The sequence below is a fragment of the Cyanistes caeruleus genome, chromosome 17 (assembly GCF_971803275.1).
Source record: "Cyanistes caeruleus chromosome 17, bCyaCae1.hap1.1, whole genome shotgun sequence".
Classification (NCBI taxonomy): domain Eukaryota; kingdom Metazoa; phylum Chordata; class Aves; order Passeriformes; family Paridae; genus Cyanistes; species Cyanistes caeruleus.
This window is the reverse complement of record NC_141717.1, coordinates 13788847-13810638: the sequence shown is the minus strand read 5'-3', so window position 1 is coordinate 13810638 and position 21792 is coordinate 13788847. Positions and strand designations below refer to the sequence as shown.

The following is a 21792-nucleotide window of genomic DNA, read 5'->3' as shown; positions in this document are numbered from 1 at the left end:
ATTACCCCATGCTAGATTTGGGTCATTCCTAACCCCTAATGGGCACAAGGGCTTCTTTGCCTATTGAGGCTGTACCAAAGCAGACAGTAATATTTGTCAAGGCCTCCTCTCTCTCTGATGCCAGGAGGAAACCACACTGAGGAACTGTCTGGGACTCGGGCACTTCTGTTCCACTTCCTTTCAGAAGTGTTTTGATTAAACTAGAAAACCATTCATTCTCTCTATCACTCCTTAACTTTATTTTTGTTACTTCTAGACAGCTCGGAACACCCTTTCCTAGGTAACATTCACTAAATCTGTCTGAGAAGCCAAACCTGCTGCCTCCCTGCGTCCAAGACAGAGACACTCCCACGCAGTTGGATCTGGCATTGCCTGGGGAGCACCAAAGAACCCACCCACCTCCATTTCTCTGCCCCCTGGTTCTGGGAGGTGCCATCCTCCAGCTGGGAATGATCCCTGCCTCACTCCCCACAGCTCTCAGTCAGGAAGTTCCACCCCTGAGCCCCTGAGCCGGGAACAGGGAATGCTGTGGGGACACCTCCGTGGCCTCCCCATAGCAGTGGTTTAAGGGTGCTGACTGAAAGCATCCGCTGTGGCCGGGCAGCTGTCCAAGCACGTTGGACACAAGCTCAGTTGCACTTCCACAGGGATCACACTCCTGGACCGCCAACCCTTGATTGCAGCGGGCAAAATCCTAAAGCAGGGAAACTGCCCTTAAAGCTTGCTCCCTCTCTAGTTGTTCACAGCAGGGATAAGTAAGGCCTCATCTATAATCACCTAAAACCATCACATGATTCCTGCTCTGGCAGTACAACAGCTGAGCACGCTGCAGGATACACAGCAACACACATTGGTGATGCACCATTACACACTTCCCCTGTGCAAGCCCTGTTGAAATGCTGCCATCAAATTATTTCAACTGATCAAAGCAGGAAAAAAATAGAATATTAAAGCCCCAGATAACAAATTAATAAGAATAAAAGCATGTAGGTGAGAATTAAGAAGGCATTAACATTCTGATGGCATCTGCTGCCTAAATTAAACTACAGGGAAAAAAAAAAAAAAAAGAGTTCAGCTGACGCTCAGGATCAGGACAAATAGTTCTCAAATGGAAATTACAGTTTTGAAAATTATGTACCAAAAAAGGATCCAAATTAGGACATTTCTGATTTGTGAAGTTCTTTCTCCAGGTGGGGATCTCAGGCTTGACTGGAGGGCTGGCAACATGATTGGCAAGATGCTGGAGTTGCTCAGTTCCTGCATCCCACAAGCAGGACCAAATTGGCCCAGAGCCCAGCTGGGACAGTGTCTTGTCACTTTTCTGATCCTTCTGGGACTTTGTCCCTTTTTGGACTTGGACCATATGGATATGGTGTGTAAAGTGTCTTTCATTCGTGCAGACACCATCTTGGAAAAAGAGGAGGAATTTGGCCTGGATTTCCAAAGGAGCTCAATGCTAAATTATGTGAATAACTGCATCAGTAATTTACATGAGCAGTTACTGTGACAACTAATAGTGAACAACTTAAGTAGCCAGTTGAGCATGTAATGACCTGAGTTATATGCACCATCATGTCTCTTTGGCACACCAAATTAGGTGTGCATACACATTTTGCATGCCCTGAAGGACTTCTACCTCAGCAACAAGCCTTAATTTCACAGCACAAGCCTGATCTCAGCAGCCTAGCACAGCACAGCCAGTTTATGCAACGCAAAGAGCTGGCACAAACTCCACGGCCCAGGTCAGAACGGATCCTCAGACAGCTAATTAATTTTTACTGCTCCTTTGTGAACTGTAAATTACCCTTCATTTCCTAGATTTCTGTCCCATTTTTTGCCTGCCTTTCTCTAGTGAAGCAGTAAAAAGGGAAAAGTGCCAATAATGGGCCCTCGTTGTGATAAAGCAGCCACGATTCACTCACGCTTTGAACAATGCTCTGCTTATGACCAGAATATAAAGGCAATTGGGTTTCAAGAAACTGTCCAGAGATAATGACTTTTCCTGTAGATGGGAGGATAGGAGGAATATTTTATAAATAGAGGGGCGGGAGAAGTGTCTGTTTTGCAGGACAAACACACCCAAGTTCCTCTCCTGCAGAGGGTTAAAAACAAGATAAATAATCTTCACTTAGAGACCAAGTTCATCAGTATTGCCTGCACAAAAGAGAAGGGAAACTGCTTACAAGGCTGAACTGCCAACAGCCTCCCCTTCTCATTCAGACAGGAAAGAAGAACCTCTTCCCGAGAAAGAGTGACCTTCAGACCACACACACACCCTCAGTGTCTTCTGAGAGCAGCCCCTGAGCAAACGGTGCTGGATCAAGGACGGGTGGGGTTTTTTCAGTACTGCTGTGACCCTATGCAAAAACTAAAACTGCTGATTCCACTAAATCTAAAAAGCAACACCCTGCCAAGAAAAGATCTACCAGTGTATACAATCCTGCAAGCTGTGGTTCCAGTCTATGTTCTCTGCTGTTGTCACTGTTCACAGAATCATAGAATGGTTTGGGTTGGAAGGGACCTTAAACTCACCTCGTTCCAGCCCCTGCCATGGCCAGGGATATCTTCCACTATCCCAGGTTGCTCCAAGCTCCAAATAACCTGGCCTTGGACACTTCCAGGGATGGGACAGCCACAGCTTCTCTGGGCAAAAAAATTAATCTAAACCCTTTTACCTTCTGATCAGAATCAGAAGCAGCTGTAGGGTAGAGATCACAACACACCTGAGATGAACTTTGCACAGGCGCTGCTCAAATTCAGGGCAGATTCAGCACTGTGAGACTCGCTTCACCCTTGTGTCAGGACACCAGCATTTGCATTAAACCCTCAAATAACAAAAAGGTATTACTGGAATTTTCATGTGGTTGCATCTACCAAATGCCCCTTGAAAGGCTGTGGCCACAAGAACATACGGAACATCTCCGGGTCCCAGCTGTTGTGATGCTGCAGGAATGAGAACACGGCACTGCTGGGGTGCATTTATGGGGCCTTCAGCATATGAGACACTTATATTGCAAAACACCACATTCCTCAGCTCTGACGGAGCCTCTTTTATCTCCATGGCAGATTCCTGAGTTGCAGTCGCTGCCAGAGGAGGGAGCACAGTGAGTTAAAGGCCACGGACCCTGAGCTCCTCTTGCCTCAAGTCATTTACCCAGAGCACCAGTGACGTTATCGTGTTCAGCCCGTATTTACTACAGCTACAAACTGATTCAGAGAAACCTGGAGTACACGATTAATCATTACTCTTGGGATGTTGAAAATGGATACCAGAACGGACTTCCAAATTAGGTATCTAAAAGTCCTGCATCTCCCAGGAGAGCCCCATTACATCTCCCTACTCCTTCTAATGGAATCTATAGTATGTGAGCACGGCTTTGCCTCCCACAAGCCCTCCCTGCATAATTATCCCCAGCTCAGATTGCTGCCTTCTGTAATGGCTGGAGAACCACTTTCTTCAGGCTACTGAGATGTAAAGAGGAAATGTTTATTGCAAAATGCAAGTCAACCACAACCAGTGGGTCTGGGCCATGGTGGAGGGATACAGAAATGGCTTCTTCTTCTTTTTTTGGCCTCAGAAATAGAACTCACTAAAAATAGCAGTTCCACAGGAACAAGACTGCCTGAAAATAGCTGTTTCTCAGGAGCAGGGCTGGCTGCTTCTGAAAGAAGTAGCTATTAATGTATAATTGTCCCTGAGGCTGGTTTCTGAGAAAATGCTGTACATACAGAGGGCTGTAAAGAGATATGTTCACAGCAGGGAACACAGGCACCCCTCTCTTGTCAGAGGTCCAGTGAACTCCAGTAGCTCATATCAGTGTATTTGGTTCACTAATCATAGGCACAGTTAGATCCATCACAGCACTGGGAAGCATTTCCATCTGTTCTGGTTAAAGCAGCACTCTAGGATGCTCTTATTAGCTAGACCAGTAAATAAGAAAGCTTCCAGTGGCTTTAACCAAACGTGCACTGGTTCCTCTCCAAGGACTGAGCAAGCCTTACAAGCTAGAGCTAGCTCTGAAATCCCAGCACTTTCTTTCCACAGAAGATCCAAGAACTTTGTTGAATTGCAGGTTGTGCAATCTACTTCCAATTTCCTGCTCTACTCAGCACTTAAGAGTTTTCTCGCACAGATGCTACAGGGCAATAAATCTTCTGAAGAATGGCTCTACATTTCTCCCACTATGGTGTTGCCTTTTAATGAGGAAAGACAAATTGCTTGTGAGATCAGCTGATTGGTTGGTTATTCCCTAAAATGTCTCACTCATCCCTTTCATAACACCATGGGCTCAACAGCTCATTTCTTCTGTCTTCGTTTTCCTTCCCAGCACAGCCAGACAATATCTATATCAAGGCCATTCTCCTCCTGTTCTTCTCCCCTTAAGGAAGAATCCATCTGGCCAAAAGCAGCAGAAATTATAAAAGGTCCAGAAAAGGCAAATTTTGGAAAGCAGCAGCTTTAAGGAAACTGCAGTGGGGATGAAGTACAGAGGGCCTGGCTGCTGCTGCCATCACTTCATTCCCATAACATCAATGCCAGAAGCCATAGTAACCTCAGCTGGGAGCATCCTTGGATCCCCAAGGCTGTGGGACTGGATGGAAATCTTAGATTGCTCCTTCCAGGCTCTGCTCTAAGTGCTGCTCCAAGTCATATCTTCTCTGTTCACTGGTGATCTGACACTTCAGCATTCCAGTAACAGGAGAAAGAAACATGCACAAGAAGTGCATGGCTGAATTTCTACCCACTGAGTGGCCCAAGGCTGGTCTTTTAGCTTGAGAAATTGCTGTTTCTTTTCCTGACTGAATTTCAGAAAAAGTAATGGCACCCTGCTTGTCCTTACACTAGGCTGTAGTTCCCAGCATGGAAACTACTGATTTCCTGGGAAGATTTACATTGTATGTGCAATGAAGACCAGCATTCCCAGGCTCCTTTTGATCCTTGTTTGCTTAGGAGAGAGAACTGGAGATGCTGCAGCCTGGATATTTCACATGACAACTAGAAAACATCTCAAACACAAAATATACAGTGCCAGAAGTGTGGTGCTTGGTTTGGCCCAGCAATACTGGAGCAGGAACACACACCATGTCACACAGCCATGTCATCCAGCCACCCCATTCTGATCTTTCCCTTCCCTATTGCCAAGTGGTTTGTTATATAATCTAAACTGCACACATAAAGGGAAAGATCTATAAAATATAGAGACACAAATACGCTCCTTGCCTTTTTATTTTGCTAAAGTTTTGAAAAATGCCTTGGGATCCTCAAAACCAATAGCCCATGAAAGATAGAGTACTTGATTCCTGTTTGATAGCAGCAGGGTGAGGATTTTTTTTGCAGCTCAGATCAGTTTGATTAAACAAGCGTTTTGTTGCAGCCGTCATACAGTGCTCATTAAAAAATACTCTACATTTGTGTAGCATTTATCATCCAAGGATCTCATCATGTTTTACAAAATGTAATTAATTAAACTTTACAACTCCCCCCAGAGAGGGATAAGGAAAATGGAGAGTTGCTTTAATCCATCACTGAACTGCAGCAGGCACTGGGTTAGAGGAAAGCAGCTTTTCAACAGCACACAGCAGCACTGGATCAAGAAGAGAACATCTCCAGGCAAAGTCACCCAGGGAATATATCACACACCTCGTGTTTGCCTGAACTGTGCACTTCCACTAAAGGTTAAATGCCAATTCTTGCAGAGAAGAGAGGGATTTTTCATCCTCACCCTGCTCCCCAGGTTTGTATCTGAGGCACCTGGCAGCACAATGCCTTCCACTGAATCCCCAGCAGTTCTAAAGCCCAGGGGCAGCCACGACCCTGCCTGGAACCCAGGAGAAAATATAAAGCCACACAGCCACAAATTGCATCTCACAGTCCTGAAATGTTGTGCAGGCTGGTGCTTAAAGTGGAGGGAGGCTAAAGTCCCTTTAATCCCTCGCTTACTTCCCTCTCCCCTCCCCATCTGTAAATCCACACCTGTTAAAGGTCACCCTGAAATGAAATACATTTAAATGCTTCTTGCTGCTGCTTGGCTCCCCTGTCCTGGTCCCCTGTGATCCCTCCCAGTCCACACTGCAGAGCAGAGGGAAGGAGGGTGCCCACGTGCCTGCTTGAATGTCAGAATCTCGTGGCTGAAATCCCACCTCTTAGCTGATCTTTAGAGAGGAATCTCCCTCTCACCCCAGCTTTAGAAGCATATAGGATAACATGGCCATGGGGCAAGCCTGATTAGACAGATCTGTTATGCCACTTTCACTACCTAGGAAAAAGATAGAATTTGATCTGGTGCAGGCTGGGGAACAAATGCAAAGGATCTTTTTTGTGAGAAAGTTTGACAACAAAACCACAGGGATATGTGTCAGGTGAGAATGATGCAAACAAACATATGGGGGGGATAGATGGAGCAGCACCAACTCATTGACCAGTGATCAACAGAGCCATGAATCCAATGGCAACTGCATGTATGGATTAGAGAAAGAGCCTTTGTCTGACCCTCCAGATGTGCAAGTACCACACTGGAAGGCCTGGGCTACATGTGGTGAGACACAACTGGCTGGTGGGCACTGAGCTGTGGCTCTCCCACTGCGGCCCTACAAACCTTCTGATTCCTTTGTGTCTTCCAAGAAGAAGCTCAGCTCACCCACTGGTACAAGCCCGAGGTCTCACTGGCACAGTTCTTCTTGGTTCCTTGGCACTTGCTTTGGCCTCCTTGCTGTCATTGGTGAAGCGACTGCAGCTTTCAGGAAGAGAAAGCCTGGGATACAAACCCTTCCAGTTCTCAGTGGGAAGATGTGCTGAGTTGAGACTGGCTGTGGTCTGGGATCTGCAGAAACAGCATCAACAGGGCTTTACGGCAATAATGTCTCAAAGACACCAGTGTGTTTGGTCTGAGCAAGGTTCCATGTCAGCAACTGAGCTGCTTCTAAGAAACAAGGTTGGAGAGGGAGAACAGCCATCGGCTGTTTCAGCTGAGAAGGTCAGAGAGACAATTTCCACATTTATTTTCATCAGACATAAATGTTGGAAGAGAGAAGAAGTACAAGGATTGTGCTGGAGGAACTGACAGTGGATTCAAAGATGGTAACAAGGTGATTTATTTTAAGCCTCTGTCACATCATTTAATTAGTCTCCAAATCCTCCCCTGATAATATGAGGCCCATTTGTACATCCCTCCTGCTGGGCCACTCACACTTAGCCAAATAGACACATGGATAAGTTGGAATTTATCACACCAGTCTTCCCCCACTAATGAAGGCAGATCACCCTGCCCTTCTGGACTGATACCACCATGCCATGCCTAGTGGGTACATATTTTTCCTCTTTGTAGCATGAAGAAACTGGGTTTTACTGGTCCCTGGTTTTATTTTCATGTTTGTCTCTGGGAAGCAGCCTCAGATACAGCTGTTGCTGCAGCAGATTTATCTCTGTGAAAATTCCTGCTTTGGTTTTGCAAGTGTTTTAATTAACGTACATTATTTTAGTACACTTTACTACTGATAGCATGTAATTATCTCCCCACAGGTATATATTTAGCTAACCACCAGGCTGATCAAAGACTTATAAAATAAGATACTTTTGCAACTGACACCAAATACAAGCAAAGGCCAGCAAGACGGGACCAAAGGAATTCCCCCTCCCCAATCCTAAACCCAAGGCTCAAATTTCACCACTTGAAAAGATAATCATAACATTAACGTACACATTTTAGCAGAGGAGCATGAAGATGGATCAACACTGAAGTGTTGTGAAGGAGAAAAGAACTGTGTACATGCTAAACTATTAATCACTGGTAAGTGATCTCCTCTGCAAAGTGTTTTGAGGTTGATGAAGGAAAATGGCTCTGTAATAACACAGAGCAAGCAATCTGCTTGCAATCACAGGTTCATTCTCTCAACTGCTTTTGCCATGTCAATCCCTAGGTATTATTATCTCTGCAAAGCAATTTACCATTTTCCTGAGGAAGTCTGGCCATGGAAGAGATTTCAAACTCCACACCCTTTTCTTATCCTTTTCAACGCTGGAGTCTGGTTTCCACTGCAAGCACAATTTTAGATGAACGATGCTGAGACCTCAGCAGCTGCTCTGTTCTCACCACACCAGACTGTTCATACAATTAAAAAATAACTGACTGGATGAAACAACCTGGGGCCATAACTTTTCTCCAAATTACTGGCTGATAGAATGTGCATCTCTCTTCTGAGCTTCTGCAAGAGCTGGTAGCCCATGATTTCTCTTTCTCCTTGATGGCTGCAGCTCCTTAACCTGTGCTGGTGGGAACTCATCAGATTGAAATGAGAGCTTTGGAGCCAAGAAGCCTCCTGTGCCAAACCACATGTTTCAGAACCGTATCTGGTCCACAAACCACTGAAGGTTTGACCCTTTATTAAAAGCACTGGGTGCTTTGTCATCAGTTTCAATGGGCATGGGATCATTTAGGCAAACCCTCGTTTCTTGACCTTCTCAAAGGCCACTCTGTGCTACCTCACACTCCTGCAGACACTGTGTCTGTATATTCCTACAGGACCACTGACCACCCAGGTGAGACCCTGAGTCTTCAAAGCATGGCATATGGAACAGGAAAAATGACCCCAACTTCTGAGGGAGGCTCTTCTGCTTTCTACTTCTCCTTTTCAGCAGCTCAGATGAAGTGTGACTTAACTTTTTGGGCCACAACTGAATCTTTGGGCTAAAAGCTGCAATATTATGTGTTACCCTTGTTAGTGGAGAAAGGAAATCTCTTTTGTATCCACTGACGTCTTTTGCTGTGTTTTTTGAATGTATTTCTATTTCTACTTCTATTATTTCTATGCCATTATTTACAGAATTCACAGCATTTTCTAGAGAGGTCTTCACTAAGATAAAAACCTCAGGGCAACACTCCATTAGGCTTTTATTTTTAGACACTGGGCTAAATCTTCTTGAAATTGGTAGGTTTAACTGCATTCCTTTATTTAGGGTAGCTGAAGGAGACATTAAGTCTATTGCCACCCACAATACAAGATTGCTCAAGAACCTGAAGGCTCTGGGAGGACATTTTGGAGTAGGCTATTAAAAGGAAAGGTTATGTGTGGATGCTATGGTTCAGGTGGAGGAAAAGACAAAAAGACAGAGTATGGAAACAAGCAGAGAATGGAAACTTCAAAGAGCCTGAACAATCACTGAACAATCACCTGGACTGAATACGAGGATTTGGGGTGACATTGCTGCCTGGAGCAGGTCTGGAGCTCTAAGCAAGGCAGCTCTCTCTCAGTGTGTGAGTTCTTTTGTAATCAGGAAAGAAGGGCTGTGAGAATTCTTGTAGGCAAACAGAAGCACATCAGAAACACCCTTCTTTGTCACAGATCCTCCCACATGGATCAACCAACAAGACCCTAAGTTTTGGCCAGCAGCACAGGTCAAAAGCAGGAAATGTGCAGCAAAACCTCCTGCACATCTGCACCATTCCACTCTTCCTGCCGGGTCAGGTTAAGGCGGCATAAAGAGAACAGCCCTGTTCCTCTCACCCTGCCAGCATGGGCATCTCAGGCCAAGGCTTGAGTCACTGCTGCCTCTAATTGCATTGGAGATGGATCCTCATTAAGGATTTCCATTCTTACCCTAACATTCCAAATTTCCCCAGATCTTGCTATTTGCAAGCAGTTTGAGCAGTTTTATGTGCTCTTCCACTCTGCAGGGAACGCCTTAAAACGAGGCCCCCGCCACTGGCTTTCTTCCTGTAGGTGAATTAATCTGCCTTGCATGAGTAATCCTATTTAAAACAATAGGTTGCTTTGCAAGAATGAGGGAAGCAAGTTTGGAGCATGATTTTTTGCAAGTACTGTAAAAAGGGCACATAGTAGTTCATAAGGGGACACTTCAGCCATAAAATGACAGTTACCGGTAAAGTCCAATAATTAAATAAAGGATAATTTAATAAGAGGATTTTAAACTCATTTAGCAGGGTCTAAATTTGGAGCCCTTTCTTCAGGTGATCAGACACACTATACTTTTCTAATCTTACTTTCTGTTAATAAGGAAAGAAAAAATAAAAATCAGGCAGTAATGTATTCCTTCTGCGTTATGTTATGTTATGTTATGCTATAGAAGTACTCAATGTAAATGTAATGTAAATAAATTAATTTTAGTAAAATAGAAGGTGAATCTAGACATGGAGACCAGCCTGTGATCTGTGACACAGATCCATATATTTTCAGCTCATTTAATACCAGGTAACACAACCCTGCAGACTCCAAGAATCCTGCAGTGGCAGGAGGGAGGAGTATGGAATAAGATTGTATGAGCTAAGAGAAGTAAAAGCTGCAGAGATTAGTGTTTATGTAGGAGCCCTGTGGGCTCCTTTCAGCGTCCTTAATTTAGTTTTCATCGCTGATCCGCTCTACCAGTCCTCTGTGGGATGGAGATTTCATATCCAGGAATCCCGGGGTGCTGTTTGACCTGTCAGGAGAGGCGGGGGAAAGGCTGCTCCCTGTTTACCGCTGCAGCACTTTGTTTTTCAGCTTCATCACAATAAACAACAACAAACCCTGACACTGCTATGAACCTGCACGAGAGGATTTGAAGCCTCTAGAGGTCACTACACGGGGACCATCAGCCGCAGCCGCTGCCTGCGAGTGACACCTGCTGGAGTCACACCTGGTGCCACCACCCAGGGCTGCAGGTGTGAGCTCAGGGTGGGCCCGAACCCCCCGGAAAGGATCTGGGGAAATGGAAATTAATCTGGATGCCTCTTTCCCGTTTTACTCTGAGCTGGTGCAGTCTCACCTCAAGTTCTGGATGCAGTTTTGGGCACCACAATACAAGATATAAAGCAATTAAAAGGAGGGCTAAGAAGTTGGGGAGAGGTCTAGGGGAGAAGCAAAACAAGGAGTGGTTGAGGTCACCTGTTTTTTTCTGCTGGAGGAGACTGAGGGGAGATTCATCGGGGGCTGCAGCTCCTCTGCAGCGAGCTCCAATCTCTGCTCTCTGTGACCAGGGACAGGACTCATGGCAACGGCTGAAATGTAAGGGGGAATATCAGTAAAAAGTTCTTCCTCCAGAGGGTGGTGGGGCACTGACCAGGTTCCCCAAGAAATGGTCACAGTCCCACAGCTGCCAGAGCTCCAATGCTCTCAGGGTTGCTCAGGCTGTCCCATGCAGGGCCTGGAGTTCGACTTTGATCCTTGTGGGTCCCTTCCAACTCAGGATATTCTGCAATTCCTGTTTCAGGAATATAAAATTTATCTTTATCTGCACATTAATTGCTCCACCACTCTGGTTATGTGGCTTTATTTACACCATATACCCCAGTCCAGCCTCTTCTTTTGCCTTTGACACCTACATGAGTAGAACACAGCGTATTCCCACAGGGAAAAGCCTCAGTGGGCACTGAAAAGGGACTTCTTGCAGTACAATAAGAGATAATTTCAATGTATGTTGCAGTATATACTGTCTGCGAGCACACATTTACCGTGTTAGAGCTGCAACTTAAGAACACACTGGAAAAGGTTCATTTGTGGGACATCGACAAGATTGCTGATGGAGACGTGTGAAGATGCTGATGACAACTTGTGAATTTTTCTATATTTTCTCACAATCTGAAGCACTGCAAGGAGGGCACCTGACACCCCATAACGTGGGACGGTGCGAGGCGCTGCCCTGGGGGATTGAAGGACATGCTCAGGAGTTGTTTACCATCCCCTGAGGAAGGATGCAGCTGATGAAGGGACCTGCTGGACTGGAAATGAAGGGAAAACCCCTCAGGTGCCCCAGCCCTCTGCCAGGCTGGCAGTGCCTGTGGCACCTGGGGCAGCGGGTGCAGCCCCCACTGGGGAATTGGCACCTAGACAGGGGATCACAGAATCATGGAATGTTAAGGGATTGCAAGGACCTTTAAGATTATCCAGTTCCAACCCTCTGCCATGGCTAGGGACACCTTTCACTAGATCACATTGCTCCAATTGGCCCCGTCCAACCTGGCCTTGGACACTTCCAGAGATGCACCAACCACAGCTTCTCTGGGCAACTTGTGCCAGGGTCTCACTACCCTCACACGGAATAATTCTTTCTGTATATCTAATCAAAATTTCTCCCACTCCAAATTAGTACCCATTACTCCTTGTCCTGTCTCTAGGACAGGCTGGACGGGCTCAAGGCTACACCGGGACCGCCATGGTCCCCCCATGAAGGGGCCGTGACACGCCCAACATGGCGCTGTGACACACCCAACATGGCGCCGGCCCCGACCCGCCCTCTGTCCGTGTTCCCGCCCTTCCCTCCTCCCGTGAGCCCCCGCGCGCGGTCCCTTCCGGGCACATCAAGATGGCGCAGCCGCCGGGTGAGTGTTGGGGGATCAAGGTGACCGCGGTGCCCCCCTCCCTTCCTCAGCCCCGCGCTGACCGGGCTCTCTCCCTCTCCCTGCCGCAGTTCTCCTCAAGGACACGAAGCTGATGGACGTGAAGCTGGGCCAGCTGGGCAGCTGGCTGGCCATGAGGGACTTCACCCCCGGCGGCATCTTGGGGGCCATACGAAGAGGTGAGGGGGCTGCGGGGCAGGCCCTGAGGGTGCGGGTGCCCGAATCCTTCTCCAGCCGGAGCCAGGACGAGTAGCACACAAGAATCTGGCTGCCGGAGTTGGTTGCCTGGGGGTGGGGTGGCGTCTGGCAGCGCAGGGGCTGCTCCATGGCGAGTTTTGCCTTCCCAGAGTAGTTTCTCCTGTAACATCTCGTTTTTTCAAATGTAAATTTATTTCTCGTGTGGCTGTTTCGGATCTTTGCTTTCAGTATTCTTGTATAAAGGGGAAATGGGGTACCCTTACTCCTGAACCTGTTGGCTGAAAATCTTGGGAGTTTCACATCACAAGTAAAAAAATTATTAAAAAGCAGTTGATCCATACATATTGTAAAAGAGAAGACAGAGCTCTTATGGATCACTTCACACCAATGTCATTTGCTGTAGGTACAAATGTCATTCAGGTAGTTTTAAACACAAAATGTCAAATGCAGGAGTCTGCCTTTGACAACACGTGTGCATGTATATAATGTATGGAAGAGTTAGATAATTGCAAAGCAGCTTGAGCTCATGAAAGTCACAATAATATTTAGGAAAAAAATGGAAAATGGGGTGTTTTTTTCCCTTTTGTTGTATTTTTAAGGCTCAGGTCTATCAAGGTTGTATCACCTTGCTCAACTAGTACACAGGTTGCCTCCACTCAGACTTGCTTCTGAGACCTTCAGATGTTTCATTAAACCAATTTCCTGAAGTTTTGTGAATCCAGGCTGCTTCTTTCTCTCACAGGGTAACAGAAAACTCATCTGGTGGCTCTGAAAAATTTTCCTCTCCCACAGGTTATGACAGATACTACAACAAGTACATCAACGTGAGGAAGGGGGGCCTCGGGGGTATCTCCATGGTGCTGGCTGGGTACATTGTCCTCAGCTACGCGTGGAGCTACAGTCACGTGAGTAAGTAAAAACCACGGCTGAGTGTGTGCAGGGGAGCTTGGAAGGTTACCTGGGGAATAAAAACAATTACCTGCTGCTGCTTTTAGAAATAAAATGAAAGATTGCTGGCAAGCAAACTTCTTTTAGCCGTAGAAAACTTGAATGCTTACTGAGTATTTTCTTGGCAATGAAGAAAGTTTAGACTTTGGTGCCTGGCTGACCTGCCAGCACCTAGAAAATACATGCTGTGGGGTTTTTCAGAGTGCTTTCTTGCCTGTAATTTCAAGTGTGGTGGGTTTTTTTTCTTGTGAGTTCAGCAGAATTAATTTGCTGTGCTTTGCTGCAGAGCATGACCGCAGGAGGAAGTACCACTGAGACACCATCAGAAGGTGAAGGTGCAGCTCCTGACACAGCTACCCTGACAGGACACATTAGAACTATGGCTATTCAATCTGTACTCTTGTGACCAATAATAAAGTGCATACACTTTACATTTCTTGAGCTGACACTCTCCTAATTGAGTTGTTAATTGTACTGTGCAAATAAATTTGTCTTCTGAGTTTTACCCCTTAGGGTAAGCTCAGAGGGAAAGCAGCTGCTCCTTGGGTTGCATCATGAACTGGGGGAACTGTTGGCAACTGATTCCTTTGATAAAAACAGTAGCAATTAAAAATTGCTGCTTCCTGGCCATTATGGACAGGCTGGACAAAGGGCTGAGAGCATGTGTTTTGATTTGAAAGAATATCTGAGCTTTGTGTACCCTGTTGGTGTTTCTGGTTCTCAGTCAGGATTTCACCAGGGACTGGAGGTGGTTTGGGCAGTTTCCCATCACTGCAGAGCACTGTCTGAGATGAGACAGGTCTGCAACTCTCCTTCTGTCACTGCTTCAGATAACCCAAAATTTCCATCAGAGCTCTACCTCCCTTCACTGCCAAAGCTGGGAGGACATTCTGAGTAGGAATAAGCTTCAGACTTTTAATCTATCAAAATAAAGAAAAGGAAAGCTTTCCTTCTAGACTTAGATGTAGCTTAAAGGAGCATCTGTGGGTTTGGAGCCAGCTCTGAGCTTCCTCATGCCCCACAGTCCCACCAGTACCTGGACCTGGGCAGTGCTGCCCACCTGAACCATCCTTGTCTGAACAGCAGGGAGAGTGAAAACCACTTCTTGAGGCACATGAAGAATCTCCCAAGAGCTTTGGTGGTTCCAGGAAGGCTTTCAGTGCTGGAAAACTGGTACTGAAACCCAAAAACTCCTTAACTTGATGGGGAAGGTGATCAAACACTGGAGTGTTTTAGTTCCCTTTCCACATGCCCAGTTACAAATAGATCACACAACTCAGTCTTAGGGGGGCACAGAGTATTATGAAAAGTGTCTGATGGTCTGTGACTTCAGACTTGAAATTTCCACAGTGAAATAACTGCAGTCATTGACACCAACACAGGCTCTGGTCACTTCTCTTAATCCAGCCACATTTACCTTGTTCTTAAAGAAAAATAAACTCACAGCCAGCTTTTGCCATCAGTACATTTCAATAAAAACAAAGTATAAAGGCAGGCAGCAAATGAAGAGATGGGATAGAATCAATAAGGCTCACATTGTGGGTAATTTTTTTCTTTTAATTCGTATTTTGTCATTGGCCCTTTTGAAATAGTCATCTCAAAATAAATGGGGTTTGGGTTGAAAGAAAAACGTTTTCAGAAGGAATCTCTACTAACACTTTAAAAGCAGTGTTCCACAAGAATATACAGCTCCACTTCCTGGTCTCTAGAGTGTGGGAATACCTGCTCAGTTGAGCTGGAAGATGGGGGCTGAGACAAGGTTCTTCTATTCCTCCTCCAAGCCATGCTCATTCCCCTCCTTTCTGCAAGTGGGAACTGAGCACAGATGCAGCTTTCCTATAATCATTGTTCCTTATTGTCTGGCTAACCAGAGAGATGCCAATTTATTCTCCCCCCCGGTCAGTTCTCTCACAGAAGATTGATTTCTAACCTTCAGTTCCACAAGAAGCACAAAAACAAAGCAAGTGGACACGGGTTTTACTGCCTGATGTACGTGAGGGGTTTTGTCAGCCACCAGGACAAGCTCACCAGGCTGACCTGGAAACAGAACTTTGCTTTTGGAGGGCTACAGGACAGCAGAATCCCTGCTTCCTCACTGAGGAGAAGGCATTGCAAGTGTTAAGTTTTCCCAGTCAGTCTTCCTGCTTCCACAGGGAGGGCTGAAAGGCTGCAGATTCTCCAAAGAGAAATGGCAGAAGGAAAATACTTTAAAGAAACACTGGCCTAAGGTGTATTTTTGTGGAGTGCTGCTCCAGTAAGGGCTTGGTTTATCTACTGGCTTTAAGATCTACCTTTCATAAGGGCTCAATGAAAACAGGCGGAGGCCAAAATTGATTTTAAAAAGGTTAAAACTTAAAAAAGTTGGGGACAATTACAAAAACGTTGCTTCAGCAGCAGCCAGCCTCTGACCAGTTCTTTCAGTAATGGCATTAAAAAAACAACCTGATTAATAGCTTCAGACATTGTGCTAGGCAGAAACCTTTCCTCAGTGGTAACAGCTCCCTTGCACCTTCCTGCTGCTCCTTCACTGTCCACTGAGAAAGGCCAGGTGTCCTTTGGTGCATCTGTTGGCATAATGACCTTTTTCACCACACTGAAAGAGAGAAGAGACAGGAATTGCAGAGTTCCAGCTTTTTCCTCCTAGCTGCCTTTATTAAGGCACCCAGCAACTGCTGCCATTTGGAAGCTTTTCCACACATGGAAGATGCAGCATTTAGCAGGTGAAGTAAAACAGGGTGTCAGGAGGGACAGGATTTATGGGCTGTTACCATTCCTTGGAGCAAAAGCTGATTCTATGCTGGGAGTAACCTGATGCCATGTTATTCTAAGGCATTTCAAAGGAGAGAACCCTCAGCACACAAGGAGGATTTCAACATTTGAGGCTTCTCAGACTACTCCATGTGATATGCACCATATCCATGGGGACTCTCCTGATCTTTATGAATAACCAGAGAAAAGCACCTCTGAACTTGAGAAAGTCACAGATTCATGACTTTGCATTTAAAGCTACTCATAAACAGAGGAATGCCAGTATCTTGTGCAACAGCCTTCTCCAGATCTGTAATTTACTTGCAGATAAAATAGGCAGCTATTAAAGGTTTTCAGTGAAATGGATTCAGCTATTTGATATCTGAATACATATTTTTGTTATATATCTAAATATATATTTTTTATATTTTAATATATACATTTGGGTGATTCTCACCCAAACAAGCACCTTAGGCTCAGAGTTGACATGTAAAATGTGAATGTAACTGTCAGGGCTAAAGGAACAGGAAAATTCTTTGTTCTTTTCTAGTGACTGTAGTGACTGGGGCTTTTGTGGTAAAATAAGGAGATCAAAACTCGATTGTGTCCATATTTTCCTGGTGCTCCTCAATGAGCAGCCAAGGTGAACAACTCATTCCTTGGTTTGACACCACAGGGTGCATTTACAGCTCAAATACTGAGCAGGCTTTGCAAACCTGATTTCTATTACTTTCAGTGACCTTCCAGGAAACAGGAGAAGAGAATCTACACCCACCAGTGTAAGCAAATCAGCTTATGAAACAAAAAATTATTATTAACTCTTATTTCGAAATGTGCAGCTTGGCAGTCTCCTTTCAGTCTTTGGGGCAGCGTTTTCCTGTTTATTAGCAGACAACAAAGTCCTACAGAATTTGTCATTGTCACAGCATGTCCAGGACTGGCAAGGCAGTGACCTCAGAACTCAAGGCCAATTCCCACAGCTGTATCCAGGCACCACACAATGTCTGCTGAGCAGAGCTCAGAACTCATGAACCTTTTAACAGTGTGAAAAAGCCTTTTGCTTTCCCTCTTCAGCCCTCCCCTCTGCATTACCTTGTAGCAGGTGACCTGCTCCAACGGCCGGGGTCCTCTGTTCCCACTGTTGTTATTTTGAGATTGCATGACTCCAATGACTTGGGGTGTCCTCTGTTGGGTAGGAGAAGAATTCTGACTCGTTAAATGCATCCAGGATAAAGATCTTTGTGCTTGTTGTTTTGTTAAGGGAAAAGAGCACCCCATATGTCAAATGATCAATTTTCCTCCAAATCTGTGTGTGGGTGCTCTGCCAGCTGGAGCACCAGAGAGAAGAAATCAAGCACTGAGCTTTACGAAGCCCAGTGATCCTGTTTTTCTCTGGAAAGCAGATTTGGAGAGTAGGTTTAGGCTGCTAAAATATCATTGCCATCATGGAGGGATGTCACCCTGATTACAAAACCTGGCAGACTGCTGCACAACCACATATGATGTGCTTCTGTGTAGCGTGGGAGTGTTCTGTGACATGATCTCAATGTGAAGCTGGAACAATTGTGGGGTTTCATCACTATAAAGGCACTCAGGGTTGCTCACTGTGTAATTCTCCCTTCCAGACCCAAGAGCCTGGGTGCCCAGTTTTGACCACCTGACAACCTATTCTATTTTAAAGCACTGTGGGAGAGGTTTGAGGGTGGCTGTGTGGGGAGGCAGGGGATCTGGGTACCTTTTGCTGTGTTTGTGTTGGCTGAGGCAGTGGTGGTTGCTCTGTGGTTCCCATTGGCAGTTCAAACCGAGGGCTGGTTTAGATGGAAACAAGAAAATTGATTCTCAAATCATATGCCAACATTTTATCATCAGCTCAGTCAAGTAACTCCAAACAACAAAACATTCAGCTAGTTAAATCTGGAAATCACAGGAAACAGACCACCCCCTCCCCACTTTTCTTTACATATGTGTAGCATATCCCTCTGCCTTCTGGAATATAAATCCATGTGATTCTACTGCTCTGATGGCACCTAATCACCATGCCAATCTTACTGGGAACCCCCTGGAGAGGCCCTGCCCCATATCATAGAATGGTTTGGGTTGGAAGGCATCTCCAAGCTCATACAGTTCCAACCCCCCTGCCACAGGCAGGGACAGTGAGCACTATCCCAGGTTGCTCCAGGATCCATCTAACCTGACCTTGGACACTCTCAGGGATGAGGCAGCCACAGCTTCTCTGGACAACCTGTGCCAGGGCCTCCCCATCCTCACAGGGAAGAATTTTTATCTAATGCCTAATCTAAACCTACTCACTTTCAGCTTGAAACCATTTCCCCTTGTCCTGTCACTACATGCTCTTGTAAATACTTTCTCAGTCCTTAAATCAGTAAAAATTTGGCCCAACTAAACATTGGCAAATCTCCAAACCATTGGGAAGCACGGGAGCACCCTCATTTGACATGACCAGACCACAAGGCTGCAGGACAGGCCTGGAGCATACTCACTGCATGAATTTACAGGCAGGTCCCTCTGGACAGAATCCTACCAGGTAATTCACACAAATGACTCTCCGAGTGTGCCGATGTCTGCAGAGGGGACCTGCAACACAAAGCTCAGCAGTTCACATTCCACACATCCACATCCCAGCACATCCCAGCATATCCACCAGCAGATCATGCAAAGATGGAACAGCAACACCCCACCCTTGATCTCCAGCCACAGAAACAGCAACTGTGGGAGGCACTTACCGTGTTTACAGAAGCCTCTGTCATACCAGGGACAGTCTTTGATCTTCGACTCCGGGTCAATGTGCAAAAATGGACATTCCTTGTTACTGCATTCCCCTGTATCAAAAGCAAACACACTTCTTAGTGAATTGTGTGGGACTGAGATCAAAATGACTCAAAACACCACCTGGATCATGTAGCTCCCACAGAGCTGTTACAAACATTTGTAAACTCAGGCACAACAGTCTCACTGCCTCCCTTAACCTCCATGAAGAGCTCCAAGGATTCACCCCTGGTGAGCCAAGTTCTACCAGACTGGATTATTTATGATTTTAAAAACAGTGGGGGAACTAAATTTGAAAGAGCAGTCGTGGTAAAAAAACCCAAACATTTAGTGCACCAGAAACATGGAGAAACTACAAGTTGCACACTAACCTCAACAGAAGGAAACCTATAAGATGTAAGTTTCTGGCACCAAGTTGCCTCATTATGTCCAGATCTCCAGAACTGGAAAGCAAGTGCACAAAAGTTTTGCATCCCCATGCCCTCTGCTGCTCATCAGCTCCCCAAAATCATGCAAAGATGATCTGCTCAGCCTACTCATATCATACTCAAAAAAAATGAACTTAAGGTAAAAAAACCAGTGAAAATCAGCGGTTTCCCCCCTCTTCTTGCAAGGGACAAGCAGTCAAGTGAAGACATCCACAATACATCACAAATTTATGTGGATAATAAGGTGAAGCAGATCTGGAAAAATGTCAGTCTAACATCAGACACAGAAGAATGTCTGAGGAGGGATCTTCTTCAGACTCCCACACCTTCAAACAAAGCTAAGAAGGAGCTACTCACCAAATTTAGAGTAGAAGTAACACTCAGGCATCTTGGTCATGTCATACTCGTGCAGGAACTCGCACTGGTCTCCCTTTTTGCACAGTCCTCGTAGCCAGTGTTTACAAACAACTGTCTTTTCCCCACTGATGTGTCGGAAGGGGCACATGCCTCCTGTGGAAGGATGGGTGGGGAAGGAGAAGGGGAAAAAAAACCAATTTAAATATGTCACACAGGGCAACAGAAACCCCTCTACAAGAGGGGCTTCAGAAGACATCAGCCTTAAGTGGTAACAGCAAAACAGGGAGTTCCAAAATAGTCTTGTGATGCCCTCTAATGAGCTTCACAACAAAGTCTCCAGCTCTTAATCCTGGCAACTACAAACCACAGCAACCAAGAAGCAGATCCACAGCAAGGTCTGCTTGTGTTGAGTTCAAACCTTCTTTTAACAGTAGCTTTGCTTGTTTACTTCCCACCTCCCTTAAAAAACATTATTTCCCAATTGCTCCAGATACTCCAACATCCTTTAGTTTTCTCCTCTATCTAGGTTATCCCCTCAGCTTTACAAAACAAGAACACTATAAACAGTGCTAGAAAATCTGTTTTCATCCCCATCCTGTGAGAATAAGTGCCTTTTCCAGTATTCCACACAACTTGCCTTTTCCACATGCCGCCTTTAAAAAAAACTCACAGACAGCTGCGCCTGATTCTGTGAAGAGAATAAGGAAACATTATTTATGTTAACAAAGCTTTGTGGCAACTTTTACAATATTTCCTGCCCTAGAAAGAAAATCTGATCTCCAGCATCAAGAGGAAAGCAGTATTTTGGTTTGGGGAATTTACTTTCCTGCAGAAGTTTCTTGTTAAAACCTGGTGCTCAAAAACATCTGTTTTCTTCTTGAGGGACACCAAGGGGAATTTGCAGAGATATGGAGGTGCTTGTTTTGCTTTTCAGCTATTTAAGTTCTTGACTGGGTCTTCCTCTGCTGTTAAGTCAGTCATATCACAAAATACCCTGAGTTGGATGGGACCCACAGGGATCATCGAAGTACAATTCCTGAACCCTGCATTTGTAATCACAGCATTTAAAGTCTTATATTTCTTTACCAGTACTACCTGAAACAACCATTAGCATGTTATCCCTTGCTGATCCTGATGAAGGGGAACATTCAAGGGAGCTAAACACAAGTTTAGTAGCCCAGCCAGAAAAAAATCAGCAAACTATGAGTCTCCTGAGTTTGTGTCAGACTGAAGGAAAAGATTTGGAAAGTCAGCCACGGATATACCTAAAGATGATGACTCTTACTATCAAAACGCCTCATCTGCCAAACGGGAATAAAAAAGGAAATATAAAGTACTGTGCAGGAGAGTGATGTTTATTCACGGTAACATCTCAACCTTCCCGCCTGGCTAGCACTAACTACAGATTTCATTAAATAGAAAAGAAAAACATCTGGGTTATGACAGAAACCTCACGGGGAAAGCGGAAGTTGGGTGGATCTATGGATAAGACCTGAGGAAGACGCTCAGATCTCTGGAAAACTTCCGAGCCACCCGAACGCTGCCCAGCCCAACCTCCTCGGCCCCAGGGCCCCAGCCCCAGAGGCCCAGCCCCGGCCCGAGCACCCCGCGGAGGAGAGCCCACACGCACTGTCCATGCCAGGGAAGGGAAGCGGCTGTGCCCCCAGCTGCTGCTCCACGGCCAGCTCCAGGTCGAACGTGATGTGGTCCACGCTGGCGATGAGCTCTTGCATGGTGGCAGCTGGGGGCCGCCGACAACGGGAAGGTAGGGGCGGAATGGTGGCGGTGTTGGTGGCGGCGGGCGGGCGGGCCCGAGCGGGCCCGGCCCGGCCCGCTCCGCTCCGCGCCGGCAGCGCCTGCAGTGAGGGGAGGCGGCGGCGGCAGCCCCGTGGCCGCCCCGCGCCGCCCGCCCGCGGAATGACGGGACCCACGGCGGGCACGGCCGCCCGGCGGGCAGCGCGCGCGCTCCGGCCAATCAGCGCCCGGGGCTCCGCCGC

General features: G+C 46.1%; 2 protein-coding genes across 3 annotated transcripts; one reads left to right on the top strand and one right to left on the bottom strand.

The window, feature by feature from the left end:
- Nucleotides 1-12235: 12235 nt before the first annotated feature.
- ATP5MF (ATP synthase membrane subunit f) lies at nucleotides 12236-13906 on the top strand. The gene is made up of 4 exons (XM_023936860.2): nucleotides 12236-12311; nucleotides 12401-12508; nucleotides 13320-13436; nucleotides 13762-13906. Exons 1-4 carry the CDS (start codon nucleotides 12296-12298, stop codon nucleotides 13788-13790), a joined length of 270 nt encoding a protein of 89 aa, XP_023792628.1. The 5' UTR covers nucleotides 12236-12295; the 3' UTR covers nucleotides 13791-13906.
- A 953-nt stretch (nucleotides 13907-14859) lies between these two features.
- Nucleotides 14860-21708, bottom strand: CPSF4 (cleavage and polyadenylation specific factor 4). Of its 2 annotated transcripts, XM_023936857.2 has the most exons (8): nucleotides 21426-21708; nucleotides 20433-20483; nucleotides 19796-19948; nucleotides 18968-19063; nucleotides 18725-18818; nucleotides 17959-18031; nucleotides 17316-17408; nucleotides 14860-16068 (listed from the first exon to the last, which is right to left on the bottom strand). In XM_023936857.2, the coding sequence occupies exons 1-8, from the start codon at nucleotides 21526-21528 to the stop codon at nucleotides 16000-16002; spliced, it is 732 nt and encodes a 243-aa protein (XP_023792625.1). In that variant the 5' UTR covers nucleotides 21529-21708; the 3' UTR covers nucleotides 14860-15999. The 2 variants fall into 2 exon arrangements, with proteins under 2 accessions (XP_023792625.1, XP_023792624.1); XM_023936856.2 differs by lacking the exon at nucleotides 17959-18031 and having other exon boundaries at nucleotides 21426-21663.
- Nucleotides 21709-21792: the final 84 nt, after the last annotated feature.